We start from the raw sequence: 26,650 nt of genomic DNA on the forward strand, positions 1-26,650 counted from the left end.
GCGGTGCGGCGGGGAAGCATGGCGGGCTCGGTGCGCGCCGTGGCGCGGCGCTTCCTGTCCGAGTACGGCGGCGGCACCGCCGGGCGCCTCAAGGCGCTGGACGCCTTCCTGCTCTACGTGCTGCTGACGGGCGCGCTGCAGTTCGGATACTGCCTCGGCGTCGGCACCTTCCCCTTCAACTCCTTCCTCAGCGGCTTCATCTCGGCCGTCGGCAGCTTCATCCTGGGCGGTCAGTGCCGTGCCCTCATGGCCGGGCCCTCACGGCCGGGCCCTCTCTCACGGCCGTGCCGGGGAGCCTCAGAAATCAGCAGCGCTCGGAGCCCCGGCACGCTCCGAGCTCCCCGCGGGGCCGGAGCTCCGGCCGGCTCTGCGGGCCCGCAGCCGTGTTCGCCCGGCCGCCCTTGGAGCTGGCTGGGAGCGAGAGTCCCGCCCGGAGTGCCCCAAGGCGCCCTGTTCGGTGCTGCCCTCCTCAGCACAGGAGCTGGGCGCGTTCAGGGCAGGGGAAAGTGGCAGTGAGAGCCCCATCCAGGGCCTAAAGGGGCTCCAAGACAGACTAAAGGGACACTCTAAGGGCCTGAGTGACAGCACAAGGGGGAATGGCTCCCCACTGCCAGAGGGCAGGGATGGATTGCTTCAGGATGGGATATTGGGATTTTGGGAAGGAATTGTTCCCTGTGAGGGTGGAGACGCCCTGGCACAGGTTGCCCAGACTGCCCTAGTTCCTGGAAGTGTCCAAGGTGAGTTTAGGTGGGGCTTGGAGCACTCTAGGATAGTGGAAGGTGTCCCTGGGATTGGAGTGAGAAGGTCCATTCCAGCCCAAGTCGTTCTGTGTTTCTGACACACCCAATGGAGGACAGGAATATCCACACTTCTGTGTGAGCCCAGTCCTGCTCTGAGCCTGTTCCCCTTGGGACTCTGGGCACTGTGGTGTGTGTGGTGCTGTGGGAGCACTGACTCCATGACAGCCCCATCCAAATACCCCGGCAGCGTCCTGCTCCTCTGGAGTAAGGATGGAGTAACTTCTCTCTGGGGTAGCAGTGACCCATCCTGGGCTGGGCTGCCCCAGGAAGGCTGTGCTTCCCACCAGCACTTCCTCCTGTGCTCACTGCTGGCTCCTTCTTGCTCTGCTGTGCAGTTTGCCTCCGGATCCAGATCAACCCCCAGAACAAGGGCGAGTTCCAGGGCATCTCCCCAGAGCGGGCGTTTGCTGATTTCCTCTTTGCCAACACCATTCTCCATCTTGTCGTCATCAATTTCGTTGGCTGAGCTCTGGGAGAGGCTGACAGGTACTGATCTGTGGGGTCACAAAAGGGGCAACCACAGGACTGCTCTGCTTTTGGGAGAACTAGGATGAGAATGATTCCAGGAGTCCCCTGAGCTCCCAGCTTCCTCCTGGCCTAGCATAGCTGAGCTCTTGTCCTCTGGGTTGGCACAGAGTGAGGATTTATGGCATTCTGATTTCAAGCCTATCTTTTTTGGCTTTTATAATTCAAGAGGTCAATTAGAAATGTTACAGAAACCTACCCACATTCCTCTGCTATGAGAGAGATTCCCCATTCTTTGCAGGAGAAGCTTTGGGAGCTCCAAGCCCTGGGCTCTGTGAGGCTGAGGCATGGCTGGGGTTTAAGTCTGGAGTTCTTTGCAGATGGGGCAGCAGAGGACAGGGTCAGTTGGGTGTTGGGGAGTGGGGGCATGCCCTGTTGTTACTCTTGCAGGGTGCCACAGGATCACTGGGTCTTGGGGGAGCTCTGTCCCCTCTGCTCTGCAGTAACATTGCTGATGTTGCCTGCTCTCTTTCCAGGTCTTGAACTGCTCCTCATGGCAAAGCCTGGCACAGGGAAGTGCCCAGCACACTCTCGCATTCCTTGGTGGTGGAAGGGGACATAGGGCTCAAGATTTTCTCCCCCAGAGTGTCCTGTGGGGGAGTCTGCAGCCTCATTCTGTAGCTGTGATCCTTTCCATCAATAAAACTCTTCATGACACTGCAGCCTTTTTCCATATTGGTGACAAATACAGAGCTTCTCCTGCATCCAGGTTCCCTCTCAGGCATGACTCCATGGGTTTACCTCTCTCCCTTCCTTTCTACCCAGCAGGCTTTTTTTCTGTGCCCCAGTTTTGGAGGGAAACAGGAAACAAGTGATCATGGAAACTCAGTTGTCATCCACCCTTTTCATCTCTCTCTTTCCTGCCTTTTGATCTTCCAGAGTCTGTTGTCAATGTGCCCCTGGGCTTCAAAGCTGTGGAAAATTCAGGTGAGGTTGTGGTTCGTGGTCACAGAGGGAAGGAAGTGTCCTCCAGCACTTCCCCAGGTGTACCCAGTTCCCCAGAGGCTCTCAGAGACACAGGGGCTGCATCTGGATGTCTCAGCTGGACTTAGAGGCTCCCTGAGGCCCGTGGGTGATGCATGGTGGCAGTGTGCCTGTGCTCTGATGTGCTGACAAACAGGGATGTTGGGGTGACTGCCCAGCTGGCAGGGCCTTGGGGTCCCACTGGAGCTGCTCTGGGGCCAGGGAGAAGCTCCCCCCTCAGAATCACAGAATCAAGGCCGGAAGATTGTCCAGTCCAACCATCCACCCAGCACTGCCACTGTAATTAAACCTGATCACCCAGCACCAGGTCCTGGCACCTCCTGAACACCCCAGGGGTGGTGGCTCCTACCAAGGCCTGACCACCCTGATCTGAATCTCTCCTGTCTCAGCTCAAGGCCATTCCCCGTCCTCTCTGCAGGCACAGCACAAGAGACCGGCCCCACCTCACTGCAGCCTTTCAGGTGTGATGTGACCCCCTCTGAGCCACCTCTTCTCCATACTGAACAACCCCAGCTCCTTCAGCCATTCCCCAGAAAAGAAATATTTTCTCATCCTTTTGTGAGCCTTGTTGCTCTTCACTGGACACACTCCAGCCACTCCAAGTCCTTTTTGAAGTGAGGAGTCCAGAACTGGATGCAGCACTGGAGCTGCAGCAGCAGCACTGAGTACAGGGGTGATCCCTGCCCTGCTCTCGTTACAAGCCAGGTGCTGTTGGCCTTCTTGGCCGCTTGGGCACACTGTTGGCTCACATTGAGCCAGCCGGCAGCTGCACTGCCGGGGCCTTTCCTGCTGAGCAGCTCTTGAGCCGCTCCCCCCAGCCAGGAGCTGCAGGGCCCTGCTGTGCCCCCAGTGCAGGACCAGCACTTGAACCTCATGCCCTTGAGCTTTGCCCACTGATCGAGTCTGTTCAGATCCCTCTAGAACCTTCGTGAGGTTCTGTACTCATGCTAATCCTGCTTCGTGCTTGTCTGGTTTTCTCTGCAGCTGAAATGCTGGGGAGGTAAAACCTCGAGAGCCTTGAGACTCTGTGGCATGCAAATGTTTGTGTGCTGCACTGAGGAGATGGAACTTTGGTTCTCTGATGGCTTCAGACCCTCTCAGAATTCTATTCTGGCTCCTGTTTATCACCTTGTTAACATTTTCAGCTGTGCTGCAGCCATTAAACCTTTAAAAGAACCTGGGGCTCCCAAATTTCCTGCCTGACATGGGCTGTGAGGTGTGAGGGTTTTCACTGTCCTGGACGATGGGTCTGGCTCTGTGTAGGGACAAAGAACTCATGCCAGCCCAGGCACCAGCACTCCTGGAGTTGTTGGCAGTGGCAGCAGTGCTGGGGGAGCAGGCAGGGACCTGCCACAGCACGTGTGACAGTGAGATGGCCACGATACACAGAGTATCAGAATATAATATCAGAAAGCATCAGAGGAACAGCAGCACACCAGGAACTCACCGGCTGCAGGGGTGCTGGCTGCTCTGCTTTGCCACGAGAAGGGCCCCGAGCCGTGCCCGGGCAGCGGAGCAGGAGCAGCGGCAGCAGCACCACATCCATGGGGATGATGCTCAGCTCGGGCGCGGAGCCGCTGCCGGGCCCGGCCCTCCCCTGGCCGCTGCTCGGAACTGCACAGGAGCTGAGCCACAGGAGATGCGAGGCTTTGCTGTGGAGGTTTTTCTTTGCCCCCCTTTTTTTCCTGCTTCTTACCTGCTTAGGATTCCTCCAGTCGCCATTAACTGGACCGTTGAATTCTTGAGGGAAAGTAGAATTGAAAAGGGACTTTTCACAAAGTAGCGACAGAGAAAGGTGGAATGGTTTCAAACTGCCAGAGGGTTGGATGAGATATTGGTGTGAAAAACACGTTCACTCTCCTGTGAAAATGTAAGAAGTTAAATAAGGGACAATAGGAGGCAAGGACCTCAGAGCAAAGGTTATTATGGTTGGGTGCCTCTTTGACTCAGCCAGGAGCACACTGTTATCTCCAGAGATACCCCTTAAATACCTTTTAATTACATCAGCCTGTTGCATATTCATAGAGCCTTATGCATATTAAACGTTTCCCCACACTACTTTATATGTTCCAAGAATTGTTTAGCATGGCTCCTCCTCGGTTTCACCTTTTTAGAGCATGGACATTCCTTGGTTGTGCTTTTGTCCTTCTTGGTCATCACCTCCAGTTCTGGGCCTTGGTGCACACTCTCTTCAGGCAGTGAGTGCTGATGGTTGGCAGATCTGTAGCAGGGTCCTCATCCTGCATTCACTGGATGTTATCCCATCCAAGCAGGCATTTTAACACAAGCACAATTTTATCAGCTATTTCACTGCTATGTCTAAGCTTAATTACAACAGAAATAAAACTATATAACAAAGTTACTTTAACACCAGACATATAAAATCCACTTTAATATTCACAAAAAGCCAATATTACGCTATGTATCTATAACATTGGGAAGAAATTATTCCCTGTGAGGGTGGGAGTGCCCTGGCACAGGGTGCCCAGAGCAGCTGTGGCTGCCCCTGGGTCCCTGGCAGTGCCCAAGGCCAGGCTGGACAGGCTTGGAGCAACCTGGGATAGTGGAAGGTGTCCCTGCCATGGCAGGGGTGGCACTGGGTGATCTCTAAAGTCCCTTCCAAGTCCTGTCAGAGCTTTTCCTGTATTGGAATAAGCTTCAACAAATCCACTGACACATTCAAGCTCTGGTCCTTGTAAAGTCCACACTTAGGTCCCTGGTCACAAGCGGGAGGAGGAAAGTAAAAGAATGGTTTATGCACAGGGCTGTGTTTGATAAGAGGTGACAAATATTGGGCAGGATATTTTCTCCAACAAAACCCCAAGAAAACACACAAATCCAACTCCTACCCCTAGGAGGACAGGATGTGACATAGCAGAGAGGATGCTAAAGGTGGACCATGCAAAACCTCCTTCTCTGGCAGTGTGAGAGGACCCTGGCTTGCTCCTTCAATCTTCCTTCTCATCTGGGTCAGGAGAAGTGGAAGGATTTTTCAATCTGGAAAAATTTTGAAGAGGTCTATCAGCAAATTCAGAAATCTGACACAATTCTAGGAGCTCTCCCTGATACCTTGAGAAGGCTGACCTAGAACAGACTGGAGGAGCTAAAGAATAAAGTAGGGATTTATTTGGAGTATCAATGGATCCACCTTGGGCAGCACCAGAGCCCAGCCAGGGCTGCACCCCAGGTGAACCAAAATGGTCACAAAATGCCCCACGAGTCATGGGATCTCTCACTTCTGTAAGTTCTGGCCCATTTGCATATTGGAGTTAATTGTTCAATTCCAGGTTCAGCCCATGCAGTCCCATCCTGCTTGTTTTTCTCTCTTCAGCCCACATTGTTTGTGCTCTTGGGCCTGAGATTTGGATCATTTGTCCTTGGTCCCCAGCTGGAGCAGGAATTGTTTTGTCTCCCTGCTCTGTGAACAGAGCTCACCATCCCCTCATATGAAGCTCAGACCACACACTAAAGCAACACAGGACCTGAAAAATATAAAAGCTGAAACCTGAGGCATCACCTCTGCATGCTTTGTAACACATTTCTGCCCTCCTTTCCCTGCCCACTCTATTCATAGCTCAATCCTTCCTGCTGTACCCAAAACAACTCCCCAAGTGCAGCCTGTGGTGAGGGCAGGGAGGGGAGGACACCTTAACCTCATTCCCCTTTGGTTTGTGGTCCAACGGCTGCTGTTTTTTTCCACAGCCTCCCCCTCCTGCCACGTGCCACCCCTGCCCCCTCCGGGCTGCACTTTCCAGAGGATGTGGTTTTTGTGGGCAGCTGTAGACAGCAGCCGTGGTGACCCAGATCTCGATGGTGGCGTCATGGAACTTGTGCTGTGGCCTCTTCCTGCCCCAGCTGGGCCACCAGCCCCTTCCCACCTCCTGTCCTGCCCTGTTATTTCCTGGCTTTGCTTTGCTCTGTGGTTTTTTGTATCTCGAAATAAACAAGAAAATGCAGGGAAGGGGGGGGGGGGGGGGGGGGAGGCGCACGTTGTGGTGGTGGGAGATTGGCAGCCTGATATCTGAAAGTCTTTGATGCAGACCTTGCAAATTCAGCGCTTTGCAGGTCACATGCCAGGAGCCATTTTAGTCAAAATATTTAACTCATCTCCCACTTGGCAAATCCTGTCCCTGGGGTCAGTTAAACCTGGAAAAGGAAAGACTCGGGTGTGGGAACAGAAGCAGCACAGTCCCTAACTCTTGCCCTTTCATCTGGGAGTGAGTTTGAAGTGCAACATAAACATTTATGATGGTTATTAATTTTAAAAAGTGATGATAAAGGTAAATGAGTATGCAAAGTATGAAAAGTGTATGACCATATGAGTATGGTATGAGTATGGAAAGTTTTATTTCACATCCCTGAAAGTTTCTGGAATGAGGTTAATCAGTTGGAAATCTGTGAAATGCAATAACTTATGACTTGCTTTATAGTTCAAATATGCTTTAGGCAGCTTCTTCAAGCTGTTTCCCAGTGACACAGCAGATTTTGTCATGAGTAGAATATAGCTCCAAGAGCTGCCTGAATCCAGCACTTAATCAACCTGGGCTTCCTCCAGCTGGAGAGATGAGAATGATGCTTGTGTCAAGGGAGAGACGAGAACAAGTCCCTGAACAGTTGGAATCTGAGCTATTGATGATTCCAAGGTTGTAGAAAGTCTCTGTCTTTCAGCCCCACTGCCAAAGAAGAAGCCATAATTGATCTGTGCTGGTTTCCAGGTTGTTTATTCGTGCTTATCTATAACATGTTTTGTCTGTCTTGCTGCAGCTCTGTCCTGCAGGGCAGCGTGTGGGGCTCTGCCCTCAGTGGGATGTGACAAACATTAAATACCAGAAACTCCCTGGGCTGGATTTACAATAACGTGCCAATATCTGTCACCTACGTTGGACAGTGTGTCCCCAGCCTGAACCAACAGAAAAATGCCAACACCACAGTGAGACATGGAGGGCATGAAGAAGAAAATGGACAAGACTCTCCTAATTTCCTCCATCTTGCCCCTTGAATCCCTTATCTAGAATCCTAAAATTTTACTTTTGCACCCGTTCCACACTTAATTATTACTTCTATCAAACACTCAGAGCTTGTGATTCATCCTGTAGGATTGAAAACTCTTTTCCATGGACAGAGATCACAGCCAGTGTCTCTGGGGGCTCTGTCCAGGGGGGTTCCTAACCCCTGCCAGGGTCCCAGGGCAGCCAGAGGGAAGCTCTGGATTCCCACAGAACATGTGCACTGTAAAATAATCAGGGCAATAGACAGGGAAGGTTTAAAGTTCTCTTTGTCAGGAGGGGTCAGGAGCTCTGTCACCCTGTGACAGGTCACCTGCCCAGTGCCAGGGACCTGCAGGACCAAGGCAGGAGCCCAGGGAGGCTCTGTCCTGTTGCTGCCCAGCAGAGTGGGGTCAGATCCTGGCGTGGCCCTCCTGCAGGAAGCACCAGGGATTTTGGCTGAAGGTGTTTGAATCGTGACCCTTGCCAAAAGCTGCTCCTCGTGCAGGCTGTGCCCAGCTGGGGGAGGGACAGCCACCCCAGTGCTCCAGAGAGGCTTTCCTGCCACTCTGGGAGCTGCTGGGAGGTACAGGCTGGTTCAAGCTTTGCAGGGTGAGTGGGTTTCTGTCAGGGCACACTTCTCATTTCTCCCCCACAGAGAAACCTCTGGTGATGCCTCAGTGTGGGAGAGGTTTTACAGTGAGTTCTGTGGGCCAGAAGGAAGCTGGATCCATGTTTACCCCTGAAAGAATTTCCTACCAAGGTTGTTGACACAGAAACCAAGAAAGAAAGAAGGATAAATAAGAGAAACCTGCACCTGCCTATTCCAATCAGCACTTTGTTTGTCTCTGGAGTAAAGTGTAAAATTATGAGCTTTGTAAGAATGTATAAAAAGCATGCAGGTTATAATAAAAACAGTTTGAAGCCTTCTGAAAATGGAGAGTGTTGTTTTGTGTTGTCTCTGTCTCAACTATGACACCTTAGGATTTTAGCTTTTGTATTTTTCATCTATTTGTAATCCTGCAGTTCTTTAGTGTATAACTAAATTCCACACACAGTGTGAGCTGCTGCTGCTTTCCCATTCTGGTCAGGCACAAAAATTCCTCTCCAGGCCTGGCAATCAAGGTCACCTCACTGCCTCAGGCCTCGAGAGATGGAAACAAAAGTGAGTTTTGGGGAGCAAACTAGGGGTAAATGACTTCATTACCTGAAGCTGTAATTAGAAGATTAACCCTAAATATGCAAATGGACCAAACTTATAGGTGTGAAAACCTGTGACCCCTGGTGCATTTTTGGGTGTAGCACCTGGGGGGGCTTTTGCTTTGCCTGAAATGTACCTTTTGATAAATATAATCACTTTTTATTCCCTTAATTTTGTCTGGCCTCTGTTTTTAGGTAGTCCCAGAAAGGCATCACTGGGGCATCAGAAGATGTTAGAGAAATTGATGTCATGAAAGAACATTTCCCTTCCAGACTTGCCAGGGACAGGCAGAACCTGGGGGCAAAGGGGGCCCATGGGTGTCATCACTGCAGAGCAGGTGCCCTGTGCTGCTGTCACACTCAGGAGTGGGGGACTTGGGGACAGCACACCTCAGGGTCCTGTGTACCCACAGCAGCAGCAATCTGCCTCCAGGAGCCTGTGGCCAGCCCCCTGAGTGTGCTCAAGCCACGTTTTTGTCCTTTCCACCCAGCACAGTGTGTCCTTGGGGCAGAGGGGCTCTCCCTCCTCTCTCCCCACCCTCCTCACACAGCACAGATGTCCTGCACGAGGGCTTTGCTCCCTCCCTCCATGGTGGATCCAGCCCCTTCCTCCTGCACCCCAGAGCTCAGCTGAAAGGGTGAAGCAATGCCTCAAGCAACAAATACAAGAGACAAACAAGTTTCCCATTTTTTGTAAGATTTGTTTTATAACAGCCTAAATAAATGCCAAGACATCTTGTGGGTGGCAGTACCGTTGATGAATTAGCAGCATGCAGATGCCACAGGCAAGCACTGTTCCAAGGTGGGCACACACGGACAGGTAAATATTTCTGTACATTTTTATGCAATTGTTACAAAAAGGACTTGGGAGATCTCAGGTTGTTAGAAGCAAACAAAAGGAGCATTTTTGTATGAACATTGTGTCTTTACTAAACATTGAAAGAACATTGTATTTTTACTAAACACAAAGCCAAATCTTAAACTAGTTTAAATTAAGAAGGTGTTATGGTCAGATAGACTTCAAAAAAAAATTAAATTTTTTTTCTTTGATATTGAAGTGACAATTTCACTGAATTTGGGACTTCTGGGATATGTGCAGCTCATGTTTTAGGGAAAAAATCGGATATATTTTCTAATCTAGCAAATGGTGGCAGGACAGTGCATCTTGAGTCAGACTCCTTTTGCTTTTCAAAGTGTTTCATTTGCACCTGAAAAGGTTTCTGGGGGTGCACCCTAAGAGATATGAATATACTAAAGCTATCAAAATAGGAAAAATTCCCATTCAGATGATATTTTGCTGGCACTTTTTAACACACAGCACTGCTCCAGGCAGAAGTTGTCCCTTTAATGCAAGTAAAACACGTGGTTGGCAAAGTATGATTATAGCAAAGTCTGCTTCATGCAAAAGAGGCACTGTATGGTGAATGGACCAGACATCTGGAGGGCAGAATGCTGGAAATGTTTCATTTTGAGTAGTTTTATAGCAATGCAAATAAAGCAATTTAGAATATAATGGCTGGTGTGGTACATCAAAGCAGCAAGGGATGTCCCTTGCACGAAGAATAATCCCTGTGCTCCCTCTTGCTCAGATGCTCTCTCAAAGCAGAGGGTTTGGTACTTCAGGACTGCATCACCGGGTTACTCTCAGTCCTGTAACAAAAACAAAGGTGTGCTAAGTCATTATTTGGGTTACAGCTGCACAATTGTAGAGCTGAAGTGTCCAGGCAAGAGAAAGAGAAGAAACAGACATTGGGCAAAAGCCAATATATTAGGATTTATATTAAAGTAAACAACCATCAAATTTTCCCAGCTGGAGACAGGTGAGGGGAGAAATCTGATGGATGAATGCAGGCAAGGGAGGGGATGTTTGCAGAAATAGAAGGGAGAAATGTCACGAAAGGAAAAATTTTCTTATGGACCAGGAAGAGAACTTGGGGGTGGGTGAAAATGGTACGGCCAGAGCAACAGGGGGGTTTTACTGCTGGCAGACAAAGGAGGTCTGGATAGACTGCACAAACAGCTGTTCCACATAGCTGAAGAACCAATCCAGATGTTTTGAGACCCTCCCAGGCATCCTCACCTTTTTTTTCTTCCACATAAACATCGTCATCAGAACATTAAAAATGATTGCTTTCATCAGAACGATTTTGAGGCCCAGCTGTGACAAAGACAGTGTGTTCAAGTGTTCATCTGGAAAAAAACAGAAAATGAGAGTCACAAGAGCACTGAGACATCCTCATGTCCCAGACAGACTGAAAAGTCCTTTTTAGCAAATTTGCTCCATTGTGTCATAGAGTCAGCTGGTAGGGCAGGAAACCAGATAGGGAGTAGGACTCAAAGACTTTAATTTCTTCCATTTAATAACCACTTAATTATCCAATGTGCCAGTCTGCCAGCTACCTGACTACTTTTAAATGCTGTGCACTGTGAACCCAGGATGCTGGAGGCAACCCTCCTTCCTCTCTAAATTTTTTTGAAGATGGGAAGGGGAAAAGCAGCTTTGATTTTAATCACAGAACATAAGTTTATTTGAATTTTATATTAATCTGAAGTTAAAAAGCCATTAATATTTGAAAATACATTGATCTGTCGTGGAGGAGGGAGCAGTCAGCAAAAATTCACTGCATCTTTAATATTCAGAACCTTTCAGAGGGCTGAAAGGATGATGGTGTTTAGTGCTGAGTATTTTCCTGAAACGGTGTTTTGGAAAGATTTGCAAGAGCACAGCTGCTCTGTGAGCAGGGCAGGCACAGGCTCTGCTGTTTGAAGTGGGAGAGCAGCAGATCCCTGGAGTGCAGCCCTGCCCTGACCCCTCCCCAGGGAGCTGGGGCAGAGCTGGCTGAGGGACACCCCTGTCACTGCTGGGTCAGGAACGGGGTGAGGCAGCACAGACTCTAGGGCTCATCAAAAGGCTGAATCTGAGTTTTATTACCCATTTTAGTACCTATTCTTTTATGCATTCTTCATTAGAAACCCATGCTTTTATACATTCTTCATTAGAACCCCATTCTTTTATACATTCTTCATTAGAAGCCCATTGTTTTATACACTGTTCTGATACAGGTGGGTCTGCTTGGACATTTAATCAACAGCCCTTCACGCCATTGCTAATTAAGAAGACACCCATTGGTAAACATCTTCTGAGAAAACAACTGTTCAAAACACCAGTTGCAAGATTGTTTTAATTCTTTCAGCCTTCTCAAAACTCCCCAGAACAATTCCTGGGAAAGTTTATCTGGCTTTCTCTCTCTGAGCAGGCTGTTGTATCCACACAGCCCAGCTGCAGTGACCCCTGAGCACAGAAAGCAGCTGCTTAGCTGCTGTTGCATTAGGTGTTTGTGCACCCAAAATAACCCAACTCCTCTGCAGGCTGAAATGCAGCAGTGCTGGCTCACTGCAGCACCTGGGGGTGGGCAGCAGCTCCGTGCTGAGTCAGAGCAAGAGCATGTGGGCAGAAAATTATCACCTTGAATCAGGAAGGCTGCATTAACACCTCGACTTTCAGCCTTGATGTTTAAAGCCTGTGGGGGACCTTTTGGAAATTTTCTGTCTTTTTGCTGCTTCAGAAAGAATTCTGCAAGCAGGGGAAAGCAGCAAACACTTGGGAAGGCATTTGCTTTAGTCAGGGCAAACTTTTCTCCTAAAATGCTGTTACATACCTGTCCTGAACTGTAGGGACAGCCCTGTGACACAGACAGCGCTGGCACCTGCAGAGAGTGACAATAAATTTGATTAATAACAAAAATTTACTTCTTCAGAGGTTTATAAAGCTATAATTCCTTAGAAGGACTAAATTAGGATTTCTGGGCAGCAAACTCTCCCATAAAGATTCTTTTCTCCTTTTTTCAGTGCAAGCATAAAGCATGATCTAATTAAACTTCAGTGTCCCTTTGGACAAAGGAATTTCAAGCTTTCTATCCCCCCACAGTGTGTTCTGCTATGACTGTACCAATTTACTGACCCTTAATCCTGTTTCTACCAAGGAGGAAGGAGAGACAATAAACAAAACCATCAAAAAGTTTTTTCGGTTCAAGAGAGAGGAGAAAATGTGGGAAGTGGATTTGTAGGGAATTCTCCAAGCCTGGCAGAAGGCTCACACAGTGAGCATCTGTGTGCAAACCTTGAGATAAGAAATTCTGGCTTAGAAATGCCATGGAATAGGACAGACATTGCTGAGAGAGAAATGGAACCAGAAACAAATTTCAAAGGATGGTTTTATAAATAAGGCTAGATACTTTAGAGAAGTAGAACTATGAAAGATGCATTGGAGTAGGACCCACGAGGGGTAATTTTAGATTATTGGCTTTGAGGCATTTACAGCATGGGGTGGCAAAAGCGGATAGGCCAAGAAACACTTTTAGTGTATTGTAATTATAATTACAATATAATTATAATTATATTGTTGCCTTCTAATTATAATTATAACATCTGTAAATTATAACATCTGTATAGTCTCACCCTTCTCATGAGACTGCAAATGTTATAAGTTTTTTAAATATCTCTCAGTTGCCCCATTTCTGGGTCAGAAAAGGGATTAATCTTTCAAGAAGACAGAGACAACATTCCTTTGTCTCATGGGACTGTAGTGGAGCACTGCCTGCAGGGCCGGGAGCTGTAGCCCAGTCCTGCTCACACCCACAGCACCCAGAGCACCTCCAAGCCTGCCCCCAGCCCCAGAAATGCCATTACCACTCTCAGGGTCGTCGCCTTCCAGCTCTCCAAAGCCCTCGTGGCTGGCAGCACAGTGCAGCTCATCTCTCTTGGCCCAGTAGGTGGACAGGTAGCTGGACTCCTCGCTGTTCTCCATGGTTGCCACCTCCACAACAGCAGATGTGTGCTGCTCAGCCGAGTGCAGAGTGAGCTTCTCAGGGGAGTAATCTGTGATAAGGCACATTTCCAGACCCTGGTCATCTTTGGAGGTCAGCCTGTAGACTGAGGGAGATGGAGTAATTTCTGCAAAGTGGGGAAAAGAAGATTTAGGTCAGATCACACATCCATAGTTCCTGCAGTCTTGCATACAGCCAGTTGGAAATGCAGGTTTCTCCATTATTCCAAGGGGAAGTTGCCTGATCATTGGGATCTTGTGCCAGGACATGTTTAGAAAACTAAAGCATCTACAGCAGATGATAGAGAAGCTACTTCTGTTGACTTCTGTTATGTGGCCAGGTAGAATCCCTGGAGCATCTGGAAAGGCTCGTGGACATCCACACCCTCGTGTCCATACCTAACCCAGCCATTGCTCTTGGGGACAGCAGGCTGGACTTGTCACTGTGGCTGGGAGCAGCCAGGGAGTGTGTGACAGCTGGAGCAGCACCTGAGCAGCCTGGCCAGCAGCAGGTGTCCCATGGCTGGAACATGGTCTTTTGGGCCCCTCCCAACCCAAATCATTCTGTGATTTTGTGATTCTTGAAACAATCCAGACCCATTCTGCTTTTCCTGCAAATGTTTGGTCAAATCCACCAAATGCAAAAATCCCACTTCCTCCCTGTGTTCCGGGGGCAGTGAATGACCCACCAAACCTTCAGGGTGTCCACATTTACCAGCAGTCTGCTGATGGTGCTCCTACAGCAGAGAGCTCAAAAAGCCACTGCAAAGTGGGAACACGGGGCTGCATTGAGGGACAAAAGGGGGAAACAAACAAATGTTGCATCATGTTCCACCTCTTGTACCAAATTTCTTTAAAAAATTTTACCCTGCAGAGAGGGGCTTGAGGCATTAAAGGCTGCAGATGGAAGACTTCTGATTTAAGACCTCTCTGCTCTCTGTACCAATCTACTGACCCTTAATCCTGCTTCCACCAAGGAGGAAGGAGAGAGGAAACAGCGGCAACGAGGCAACATTGCTCTGTCTTGTGGGACCATTTGTCAGATTAAGCCCTTTTTCTCACCCAGAAATGGGACAACTGTGCAGTGAAACCAGGCTCCTCATAAGACAGGAAAACTGGACAGGAGAGAACGCACATCAAACCAATATGGTTAATCAAACGTTCTCCCTTTATTTGAGAGAAGATGGCAGTTTATATACACTTCTATATAATTTACAGTTTACAAAGGCACTCTCATTGGCAAGCTAACATTGTTTGTCTTTGTCTTAAGGTGGCCTAAACCTCACACTATAAACCTAAAATACTTCACACCCAGACAGCCCAGTGCTCCCCATCACACCTTAATATAATTTCTAACTGCGCCACAAACTCTTAATTTCTAACTGTGCCACAGGCTTGGAGGCCTCACAAGGCCCAGATCTGAGGCCCAGGCTGGAGAAGCAGCTCAAATCTCATTCCAGACATAAATCATGCCCTCTCTCTCTCAGAAATGTTGCAACAGTGAGATGTTTTAAAAACTCTTATTCCATTTTCAGTCTCATGTGAAGGGTAAGACAATACAGATGTTGTAATTCACACCATCACAATCAGAAACCAATTATTTCCTAATTACAATACACTATAAGTGTTTGTTGGCCTATCAGCTTTTGCCACACCATGCTGTAAATGTCTTAAAGCAAATAATCTAAAATTACCCCCCATGGGTCCCTCTACAATGCATCTTTCATAGTTCTATTTCTCCAAAGTATCTCGTGTTATTTGCAAGGCCACCTTTAAAACTTGTTTCTGGTTCCATTTCTCTCTCAGCAATGTCTGTCCTATTCCAGGGCATTTCTGAGCCAGCATTTCTTATCTCAAGGTTTGCACACAGATGCACTGTGTGAGCCTTCCGCCAGGCTTGGAGAATTCTCCACAAATCCACTTCCCACAGGAGCAGAGTGGAGCTGGGAGCTGCAGCCCAGCCCAGCAGCCAGATCTCCTCCAAGCCTGCCCACAGCTCTTAAATCTTTCCTTGCTTCAAACCCCGCTAAGCCAGTCAGTCAGTCAGTCTGGGATTTTCCACACATATCAAAACACAACCTGTGGTTAAACCCTTTTTTGTGTATTTAGCTTTATAAACTTCTCCTCTAAGCATACATTTCATCTGGCTCTATGAGAAGGTGAATTCCTAAATCCTTGTTCATGGCTCACAGTAAAATGTTCCAGACACTGCAGTGCTCTCATGATGAGTAAATGAAATATTTCAGACATTCTGTAGCCACCATACAGGTCTGGGGCTCTCAGCAGCCCTGTGGCTGCATTTTCCATTGGCCTTCACAGGTTTCAATGAGAGCTTTATTTCACATTTACAAACTGATGAAGTGTTACTGTGTAGGATTGAGATTTGAGTTTTATCTTTGCTTCCTCCCTGTTCACATGCCTCACTGATAAATATTGTAGAAATACTGAAGACATCCTAGCTCCCAGATGAAGACAGTTTCATTTCTTCCCATGGGAAAAGTGTCTCAAAATCTTCTTTATTACTGAAATAAATGTTCTTCTTCTGTCCTGCTCCCAGCTGTTGCCACCTCAGAGGAATAGCCATACTTCTCTATTAGTACCATCTCAGAAAATAGAAAAAATCCACAAAGCCCAAGGTTTCATTCTCTGGCCCATCTCCTGAATTGTAATTCATCCATTCTAGCTTTGCCCTGGTTTTGGATGAGACTCTTTGTAACCCATGCAGAAATGCAGCCTGATGTCTGCTGGGACTGCCTCACCTCCCCTGCTCCCAGCTGGTGTTTTGGAAATAGTGATTGTTTGTTAGGGACAGGAAGGGAGCAACTGGTAAAAAGCTTGATGATAGATCCCTGTATAAAATACAGATAAAGCCAGGGTAGATCACTGCCATGGGGTACAGGGAGATGAAAGAGGAGGAATTTGCCAAGTTGCTCAAGCTTCTCTCTCATCACCAGTACTGTGCTTTCTGAAGAGATAAATATCTACCTCACTCTGAATTAGGGTGTTTTTCTCCTTTTCAATCTGTGCAATGCTTTGATCTTGAACACATAAAACAATAAAGTTTGTTTTTCACAGGAAACTTCAGCAGTTTTGCAAAATATATTAGTTTCCTGCTCTTACTCAGAGTGGTGGCTGCCTCTGTTCTGGTGCTGCAGTTCAGTTCCTGTAAGTGTTTGCCCACTGCTGTGAAGGTTTGAGATAATTTTGGTGAATAACAGCTACTCTAACCACAGCCCTGTGACCTGTTATTCTGTCTTGATGAGCTTGCCTGTGCTGGAGATGCTGTACATTTATTTTCCTATTTACAGGAAAGAGTGAGAAGTAAATAATGATGCTCTGAGCTTTCCATGCTACCCAATTTTATCTTTACTGAAGGATATCTTCCAGGTGGAAGAGCAGGAGCTGTTGGAATGCTGTTCCTGCCCAGTCTACAAAGACAGCCAACCAGAGGCTGATTTCAGGGAGTTGAACCTTGATCCAACCTCACACTGAGACCTGGGCCTTTTCTTTTTTCCCCTCCAAACAAGCTGTAGTAAAAACCCTGAACTGGTTTAATTCCCAGCTGGTATCATGCAGAAAAGGATCACATTCTCCATTCCTTCCAAAGCAAACCATCTGCATCTCTGGTCAGACTGGGACTGGTGTGACAGAATTTTTGCTGCTCTTATCAGCCTGAGAGATGATATTCCACAGCTGGGGTCAGGCTGGAGCTGGTGCCCACTCCAGGAACATCTGTGCCCCCTGCCCACTCCTGCAGGCCAATCTTGCCCCCAGAGGAGCATCTCCAATGGGTTAAGAAGCACTTTGTGATGTGTCCTGCCTATCCTCCAGTGCATGTTCCAAAAGGTCTGCCAGAGGTCCTCTGTGAAATCTGCCCCGTTGTAGGAATACTGAGGGCAGCTGAGCTCCCAGATGAAAAAAAATTAATTTTTTTCCATGGGGAAAGTCTAGAAAGGGCCTCAAAATCTTCTTTATCACTGAAATAAATGTTACCTGTTTTGTTCCCAGCTGGATGCTGGGGTGGCTACAGCAAGACTAGATGAACACATTTAGGACTTTAACCCTTCCTAGACTTTCTAGACTCAGTCTGGAGACACCCAGGTAGCAGAAGCAGACCCTAATCCAGCATCAGCCCATGTCCTCCAAAGGGCAGAGAACTCTGAGGAGACATTGAGTGTTTGCAAATATCAATATGCTGCTTCACTGACAGAGGTCAGGCATAATTCTGGTCTCCTTCCAAAAAATGTGTTTGTTTTTCCCTCTGTAATTATACTTGGGGAAATCAAACCACCAAAGCCTTCTCACAAACCCTTTAAGGGGAAGATTTCCACTGAACCAAAAGTAACAGTGAATTAATAGAGGAAGATACCCAGCATGTGAGGAGAAATCAAGTGCACAATGGAATGAATAGCTCTCTAGTACCAAACCAGGACAAATCCTGGGCTTTTAGCATGTGTTCACATTCAGAAAAAAATAAGATTAATTTTTTTCTGAATTTCTTCTCATTGGGAAGCAATACCCTCTTTGTGTTCATGTACCGATCTACTTGGGCACCACCTAAACCTCAGGAGAACATTGCTGTGAGTCCTCTGCTGCTCCTTTCAGCAATGTCAAGAAAATATTTTGGGGGGGCAGAAGGAGCAATTCTGCTTATCTAATCCACTCTCTGGCAGGTGACTGAGATGGATTAACTCAGCTGTGTGACAATTTCCCTGAAACAAAAAGACTTCATGAACCTCCTGAGAACCTTTGTCATTTTCACAAAATGCTTTTCCATGCATTTTCTCTCAAAATCAGACTGGTTTTCAATTGCCAGGTCAAGTTTTCTATTCTGTATAGCAGAGATTTTGTTTCTAGAGGAAAAAAAATTCTTAGAATCATACAATGGTTATGGATTTTAAAATCCATACCAGATGATGACAGATTCTCTTAGGCTAAGATGTAGAAAACCCAGTGCCCCCAGTCAGAAGATCCTCCAGCCTCCATGCCATGGGTGTTAAACCTGGGTTTAATGCCAGATTCACCAGTTTCTGTCCTGCAGTGGTCACTGCCGCACCACAGCCAAGCCCTCCTGGCACCCCATGGCAGCATCTCCACCCCAGCTGGCTTCTGCCAAGGGAAGCTGGAAAGAAATTGGAATATTCTTCCATGAAATCCCTGGCCTGTCTGATGCCATGATGATTTTTTTTGCCTTCTCTTTTTATATACCTTTTATGTATTCTCAGTACTCTTAGCATGCATACTTGTAATTCTTTAAGCCTGATATGTTAGCATAGTCCTGGTATTCTGTTAGGCCAGGAGACCAAACATCCCAAAGGCTTCACAGCTGGAAAACCCTACCTTGGGAAACCAAGGTTCTCTCCAGAACACATTCTGTAAATCAAGATTAGCTCACTGGGGGAGAACACATTAGAATAGGGAAATGTCACACCATTATTTAAGCTTCTCACTGGGGAATCTTTGCCAGATATGCTCATTTGCAATGTCTATAAAATTGCATACATAATCTACCATGTGTTTGCTTTTCAGAGTATTCCACCTTGGTGAATTGTTGCACCTAAGGATCCCTATTAAATACTGAGATAAAAACCCTTTTATCTCTTAACCAGGTCTGGCTCTTAAGGACCAGAGCAAAAGGCATCACATCCACCCAATAAACAAATGATGTACCAGTCCTGGTGTTAATATGGAACAAAAAGCTCAAACTTACTTGGGGTAACAACAAGCTGGGTCCCAGTTCCAAATGTGGGTTTGTTGTATCCCTGGTTGGCACACTGGTGCCAGCCTCTACAAAAATGTGGGCAGGTTCTTGCCATGCATCCTGGCAGCCAGACCAGAGCAGGGGGTGACTTCAGGGAACAGTGATACGATGCTGACTTAAGACACTATCAAAGCACCAAATAAATCTACTAGAAAATGATCAGGATCAGAAACATAGGGATCAAATTTAAAAATTGCTCATTCGTTTACTGGCAACAGTTGTGTGGTGTAATATATTTTGGGGTAATACAAGGAATGGATCTGCTTTTCCATCATCTAAAATTCCAGATCACTGAGCCTTGCAGTTGGGGCCACAGCCTTTCAGTCCAGCTTTTCTCCTCAGTATTTACTACCTGTTGGATTAAGCCCTTTTCTGACCCAGAAATAGGGCAGCTGAGAGGTGTTTTAAAAACTTTTATTATATTTTCATTCTTATGTGAAGGGTAGGGAAATACAGATGTTATAATTCACCATCACAATCAGAAGCCAACTATTTCTTAATTACAATACACTCTAAGTGTTTCTTGGCCTATCAGTTTAAAGCCAATTATCTAAAATTACCCCTTGTGGGTCCTGCTACAATGCATCTTTCCTAGTTGTGTTTCTCCAAAGTATCTAGTTTTATTTGCAAGGCCATCTTTTGAAACTTGTTTCTAGTTCAATTTCTCTCTCAGCAATGTCCATCCTATCCCAGGGCATTTCTGAGCCAGCATTTCTTATCTCAAGGTTTGCACACAGATGCATGCTATGTGTTGGTGTTTCACCACTCTCATAGTAAAAAAAATTTCTTCTTTAACTCCAGTTTGAATCGATCCTTTTTTAGTTTAAAACCATTACTCTCTCTCCTGTCACTACAGGTTGCTTTCAAAACTTATTCTCCATCTTTCTTATAAGTCTGTAAAGACTTTTAAGTACTGAAAGGCTGAAATAAGGTCTCTGTCTGGAGCTTTGTCCAGGCTAGGTGACCCCATCCCTCTCAGCCTGTCCCCACAAGAGAGCTGCTCCATCCCTCTGAGCATTTTTGTGGCATTCCTGTTAATCCATCCAGCAGGTCCCTGTCTTTCCTGGCACCCCAGAGGTGGGCACAGCTCTGCAGGTGGGGTCTCATCAGGGCAGAGGGGGAGAACCAACCCCTCAGTCTCATGGGCAATGCTGCTGGCGATGCAGCCCAGGATGGATTTGGCTTTCTGGGCTGTGGATGCACATCCCTGCTCTTGGCCAGCAGTGCAAATATTATAATCAGCCTTGCTTCCCAATGCATTTCCATCTGACTCGTGTAATCCATGACTTTTCTTGAGGCCAGTGCAAGTGGCATGGATAGACCCTTGAGGAGAGAACAAATCCACGTGGCTGACTTTGCAGAAGAGCAGAACCAGGCTTTGTCTCAGCTGATCCCAGGAGGGAGGTCAGAGGAGGAGCACTGGGAGCCAGCTTGGACAGCTGCCCTAAGCTAAATGCCACTGCTTGAGGTAGGCTACAATTCCCTTGGCAGCTGCCATTCCCCAGATCTTGGTGTGTATTAACTAACTTGCAAATTAGTAAAAACATCAGGGTAAATGTACCTGGCAAAACCAGAAGTCTCGTCCCGGATCCAAATGTGAATTTGTAATTATATCCAGAGTGACACAATAGCACAGGCCTCTACAATATCCAAGCAGCATTGAATGGAGCCTTCAGCAATTAAATACTCCACCAAAATAAATCCTGTTTATCTCTATGAATACAGATCCATTTTCCTGCAATTTTCCAACTACTGACTTTCTTTTCATGTAGTATTTTGCATTTTGCACTCCCAAACACACTCTTCTTAATATTGCTCTCAATCCTATTTGTCCCATTGTTTCCAGAAAGTCACCTGCACCACAACTTCTATTCTCCATCTTATTCCTCATTTATTTATTCTGCCAGTCTGATTCCTCTCTCAAAAATGAATTTATTTACTGTTACTGCAGTAAATCAGTCCCTAGGGACTATGGTGCAGTGAAGCCTCCATCATCCCATTCTCTTGGATTTGCCATCTCAATTAGTCCAGAGTGATTCCAGAACCAAGCTGCCATTTAGTTTTTGAGTAGAAAGCTCTGTTTGGTGTGCAATTTCTTTGGGGAAGGGAGATTATTGCTCATTCTGCCACTGAGCCCTGAGGTTTCAGGATGTGTTAGGGACGTTTCTCCAGTGTGACCAGAGCAAGATCTGGAGCAGCTCCACACAGATATGGTAAATAATAGTAAATATATGGTGAATTTACCATAATGGTAGATCTGGAGACACCTACATGAGCTCAGAACTGTGATTTATAGCTTCTGTAGCTTGCTGATGGCTCCATATAAACTTGAGATTCTCATTTCTCTCAGGTGATTTTGAAGAGGGTCAGGGGGGTAATTTAAAATAAAATTACTTTCTCAGACGTTTCCAGAAGGAATTATTACCCTATGTTGTTGTTTTTTAACTTTCAGAATAAAATAATGTTGAAATTATCTTAAGAATCACTACTAGTTTAAGAAATGGAAACATTGCTTTTCAGGTGTAAACTCACTCAATTTAGATATTAAGCAATCCTAAATATACTTTAAAGAAATTTGGAAAATTTGATGCATTTACAACAAATATTGATACCTTGGCAAGTGTTACTTTCCCTTTTACAAAGGGTTTCTAACAAGAGATAAGGTGTAGGATTTTGGAGGGGTGTTTTTTTCATAGATTTGTGGCAGCAACAGTTAAAGCACACTTTTCTATGCATCCTTTTTTCTTCAGAAAAAATATTTTGTGGCAAGGGTCACATTTCCATCCTTCCACCAAAGCCATTCAGTAATTAACTTTGCTTCTTCTGTTTCCCCTCTATCCAAATATTCCTCCCACCCTCAGTTTTAAGGCTGGTCTTGCTGTTCTCCACCAGTTCCAGATCCTCACTTCCAATGTGCTCCAAGCTTCACCTGGCTGTTGCAGGACAAGGTAAATCACCACAAGCTGACTGTGACACGAACTTGGTGTCATCCCTGAACTCCCTGCCTTGTGTTTATACAATTATGTTCTTTTTATATTCTGTTTATAAACAGAAACCCATCCCCACAGTTACAGCTCATGGATCTCCACAGCACTGACCCAATATGTGCATTTTTTGGTGTCCACATATAATTGTGAGTCTGGTTATCTCCAACTATTTTTATCGACATACAAAAAAAGTCCTTTTTTTAACTTTTTAACCTACTACAGCTTTATGAAACCAGTTTGACCTCTCTACATTTTACTGGTTTGTGCTGGCTTTCACCATTTCACTTTGCTTCTCCTCTTCTTGAGGAGATTGATGTGGAGCCCAGTTTCTGTTGAATTTCCAAGACAAATCCTCTTGCACATGTAAAACTTTTGCTATGTTCATTCTCAGGAACAGGGAGGGAAGAATATACTTGCAGCCATGGAAATCACTTACTCTTAATACCAACTGAAAATTCACAGTCCTGTTGCTAAAATATTGTGGGGTGGCAAAATAGGCAAAATAACTTGTGAGCTGAAAGAAGAACTTCTACCTGAATTCCACCTGAATTCAGACATACCTGGAGAAACCAGGAGTTTGGTTCCAGCTCCAAAGGTAAGCTTGCCATAAGTGCCAGAATTGCACTGTGACACGGCCCTTTGCAAAATGGTGCCCTGGGGTGTGTGTGTGCTGGCTGAAGGCTGGAGAACATGGCACTGCAAGCTTTTATTGGAAGCACCTCACAGAATCCCTGAATAAATTAGGTTGGAAAAGACCTTTGAGATCATCAAGTCCAACCTATGACTCAACACCTCCTCATGGACTAAACCCTGGCACTGAGAGCCACGTCCAGGCTTTGTTAAACCCTCCAGGGACAGTGACTCCACCAGCCTTGGGCAGACAATTCCAGCACCCAATCTCTAGTTCTGTGAAGAACTTTTTTCTGATGTCCAACCCAAACTTCTCCTGGTGCAGCTTAAGGCTGTGTCCTCTCTTTCTGTCAGTGGTCACCTGGGAGCAGAGCCCAACCCCCACCTGGCTGCACCCTCCTGTCAGGGAATTTTAGAGTGATGAGGTCTCTCCTGAGCCTCCTCTTCCCCAGGCTCAAACACAAGTCTCTCAGCTGTTCCTCACAGGACTTGTGTTCCAGACCCCTCACCAGCCTTGCTGCCCTTCCATGGACATGCTCCAGCCCCTTCAGTCCTTCCTAAATTGGGAGCCCAGAACTGGACACAGCACTGGAGGTGCTGCCCAACCAGTGCTGAGTACAGGGGAAGAATCACTGCCCTGCTCCTGCTGGCCACACCATTCCTGATCCAGGCCAGGAGCCATTGGCCTTCTTGGCCACCTGGACACGCTGCTGGCTCATGTCCAGCCTGCTGTCCATCAGTCCCTGCAGGTCCCTTTCTGCCTGGCTGCTGTCCAGCCCCTCTGTCCCCAGCCTCTAGCACTGCAGGGGTTGTTATGGCCAAAGTGCAGGACCCAGCACTTGGCCTTGTTAAACCTCACCTTGTTGGACTTGGCTCATCTATCCAGCCACTCCAGACCCCTCTGCAGAGCCCCCTCCAGCAGGTCCACACATGCTCACCAACATTACTGGTTGGTGATCCAGCAATGTTTACCATTACTGGTGATCCTCTATCACCTCAGCACAAGCAGACGCTTCCTTCAGCCCCGTTCCTCTGCCTGTTAACTCATCATCTGTGTGTTCTGTCCTCTCTCTCCACGCAGCAGCAGCAGTCCCAGCCCATCCCTGTGTGCACACACAACCTCCAGGCTGTGTTTGGAGCCTCCTGACTGCTGCTGTAGAGTCCCACCAGGCTGTGTCACCTTTCTGCTCTCTTCTCTTGCAATGTCCACCCTCCTTTGCAGGCTGCACTTCATGTTGTAATGATTCATACTTGGCATCTCAGCAACACAGAATTGCTCAGGTTGGAAAAGCCCTCCAAGACAATTAAGTCCAACCCATACCCCAGCAGTGCCATGTTCACCCCTAAACCATGTAATTTAGCAGGGAGTGTCCAAACACATCCTCCCAGTCCCCACAATTAACAGGAAACATCCACACCTTGTGTCATTCCCGTTTCTGCTCTCTGGGCTGTGGCTCCAGTTCCACAGCTCCCAGCAGTAACCCAGAGATCACTGCAAGTGCTCCTGCAACAGCCTGAACTGCATTTTGTTCCTCCTTTGAAAACATTAGCCCTGTTTTTGAGTGGAGAGAACTTTTCCACTGGTTTCAGTGTCCCAAATCTCAGATAACTTTCTTAGTCTTACACATTCCTCCTCTTGCATTTCACTTATATGTTGTCACTTTCCCAATACTTCTTTCCCCAGTACAGAGACATTTCCAGTACACACAGGTTAAGCACAAAGTCTCACTTCTTACCTCAGACCAATAAAACCAGCCCAAATTTCTCCATAAAGCCACTGCACAGTTTTTGGTGTAGGTGGAGCTCAACATTTTGTCGAACCCACCTTGGCTCGGAGGAGAGACAACTCACCTGGGGCAATGACAAGCCTGGTTCCACTCCCAAAAGTCACTTTTCCCCAGCCTGAAGAGCTCACACAGTGTGAGAGCTCATTACAAAATGGCCTCTCCACCCAGCCCCTCAGGGGCTGCTGCAGGGCTGGGATCCTCTCAGCCCTGGAGCTGCCCCTGCCAGAGGCTCTGAGCTCCCACACAGATTTCCAGAGATCTCCCCTGGCCTCTCCTGGCCCAAAGCCCATTTCCCTGCTCAGTCCCTGGGGATACCAGCACTGGATTGTGCTCAGCAGAGATGTCAGAGGTGGGAGGCAGCTGCCCCTCAGTCAGCAGGGAGAAGTTTGGGACCCCTGCCCCAAAGGCTGCTGGCCCTGCCATGGCAAAGGGAAGGGAAGGAGGCCCTGGGGGCAGCCTGGATCAGGGTCCCTGGCACAGGGCACCTTCCCAGCAGCCCAGACCTGCAGCTCCAGGAGGCACCTTGGCAGTGCCAGAGGTGCTGCAGCAGGGAAAGCCTGGCTCTCCATTGCAGCTGGGCCATTGCTGGCACTGCCCAGCCCCAGCCCAGCCCCAGGACAGAATTGCTGGGGCACAGAGATTGCAGCACTCAGGCACTGAGCCCCTGCCTTGGCCACAGGGGATGGAGCCCTGAGGCCAAGGGCAGCTGGAGCTGCTGGCACAGAGCAGAGCCCTGCCACAATGCCAGAGCTGCCCTTGCCCAGGCACACACAAGCTGTGAGCACAAGTTGATCCATCTGCCTCTCTCTCCCAAAGCTCCCCTCTGCTCCTCTGGGCTCAGGCACTCTCAGCATGGCACTGCCATGGCCCCAGCTCCTTGTCTAGAGAGCAAATCCTAAATCCTGCTGCTGGAAATGTTGCCAGGCACCAGAGTCCCTGCAGAAAAGGCTCTGGATGCTGGAGCAGAGCAGAGGGCAGGGGCCACGTGGCAAACCCAAATGCAGGGGACCCCTGGGCCATGGCAGGGCTGCAAACATTGTGCTCCCAAAGCTGTGCCCCTCCAAACCAGCAAGGGCAAGAGAGAAATGAAGCCATTGCACTTGCCAGGACAAGGGCTTGCTCACCTGGCAGGACTGAAAGCACCGTCCCCTTGCCAAAAACGACTCTGGCTGCCACATTTACACCCTGACACATCCCATTGCAAAAACTCCCCTGCCAGCCCTGCAGCTGACCTCAAGCACAAAGCACCTGCAAATGCAGGCACCAGCAAAGCTCCCTGACACTCCAGGCTCCATTCCCTGCACCAGGCAGCATCTGTTCCCCAGCTGCTGCCTGAGAAGCAGCACTTCCCTTTGCCTTTCCCAATTTGGGGCAGCCAGGAGAGACAAGTCCCAGCCCTGGTGGGGCTTTCCCAGAACCATGGGGACCTGCTCCTCTGCAGGGACCTCCTGGGCACCCCCAGCTCTGGGTGTGGGGGTTTCAATTTGGCTCAGAGAGCCGTGGGTGCCCCTGCAGCTGGGCACTCTTTGTTGCAGCCCAAAGCCAGAGCCCCTGGCTGAGGAAGAGGAGAGCAGGCAGGGCAGGAATGGCCAAAGCATCAGATTCTGCTCCTGCCCCGGGGATGCTCCATTCAGACAGCATCAGGGAAGTGCTCAGGGAAGGGAGGACAGGGACAGCAGGGTCCAGGAATTGCCCCACTGGGCACCTCTTGTACTCACTGGGCTGCACAAGCAGGCGTGTCCCTGGCCCCAGGGTCAGTCTGTAGCACCCTGAGCTCACGCAGTCCTTCAGAGCCCAGCAAAAACCATCAGCTCTGCTGCCACTTCCTCCCCCAGGAGTCTGCAGCAGAGCAGCTCCTGCCCAGCAGCAGCAGGCTCGGGGAGCCAAGAATCCCTGCAGCCTGAGCAGGAAGGCTCTGGGGAATCACACCCGCACCAGGGATGGCAGCTGGAATTGTGCTGCCACCAGGAGCATTGTTCATTCCTCCTCTCCTCTGTGGGGCCAAGGAGCAGCTCCCTGGGCTGGACCAGACAGAGCCAGCAGCATCCCAGCCTGAGTGCCAGAGCTCTGCAGGGCCATGGCAGGAATTGCCCATCCCTGAGGGCTCAGGGGCTCTGCTGGGGTGAAGGAGGGAGCAGGAGTTGCCAGGGGGGAGTGGAGGAGGAA

General features: G+C 48.1%; 1 protein-coding gene across 1 annotated transcript; it reads left to right on the forward strand.

The window, feature by feature from the left end:
- Nucleotides 1–2: 2 nt before the first annotated feature.
- Nucleotides 3–1,987, forward strand: DAD1 (defender against cell death 1). The gene is made up of 3 exons (XM_021548614.4): nucleotides 3–229; nucleotides 1,136–1,286; nucleotides 1,802–1,987. The coding sequence occupies exons 1-2, from the start codon at nucleotides 19–21 to the stop codon at nucleotides 1,264–1,266; spliced, it is 342 nt and encodes a 113-aa protein (XP_021404289.1). The 5' UTR covers nucleotides 3–18; the 3' UTR covers nucleotides 1,267–1,286; nucleotides 1,802–1,987.
- Nucleotides 1,988–26,650: the final 24,663 nt, after the last annotated feature.

The sequence above is a fragment of the Lonchura striata genome, chromosome 27, assembly GCF_050655825.1.
Source record: "Lonchura striata isolate lonStrDom1 chromosome 27, ASM5065582v1, whole genome shotgun sequence".
In the NCBI taxonomy this organism is placed as follows: domain Eukaryota; kingdom Metazoa; phylum Chordata; class Aves; order Passeriformes; family Estrildidae; genus Lonchura; species Lonchura striata.

What these genes read in the sequence shown, in the direction of transcription:
- DAD1 (XM_021548614.4), top strand. Translation starts at nt 19, where the DNA reads ATGGCGGGCTCGGTGCGCGCCGTGGCGCGGCGCTTCCTGTCCGAGTAC. An exon ending in CGGCAGCTTCATCCTGGGCG is followed by an intron (nt 230 to 1,135) that starts GTCAGTGCCGTG and finishes TCTGCTGTGCAG; the next exon opens with TTTGCCTCCGGATCCAGATC.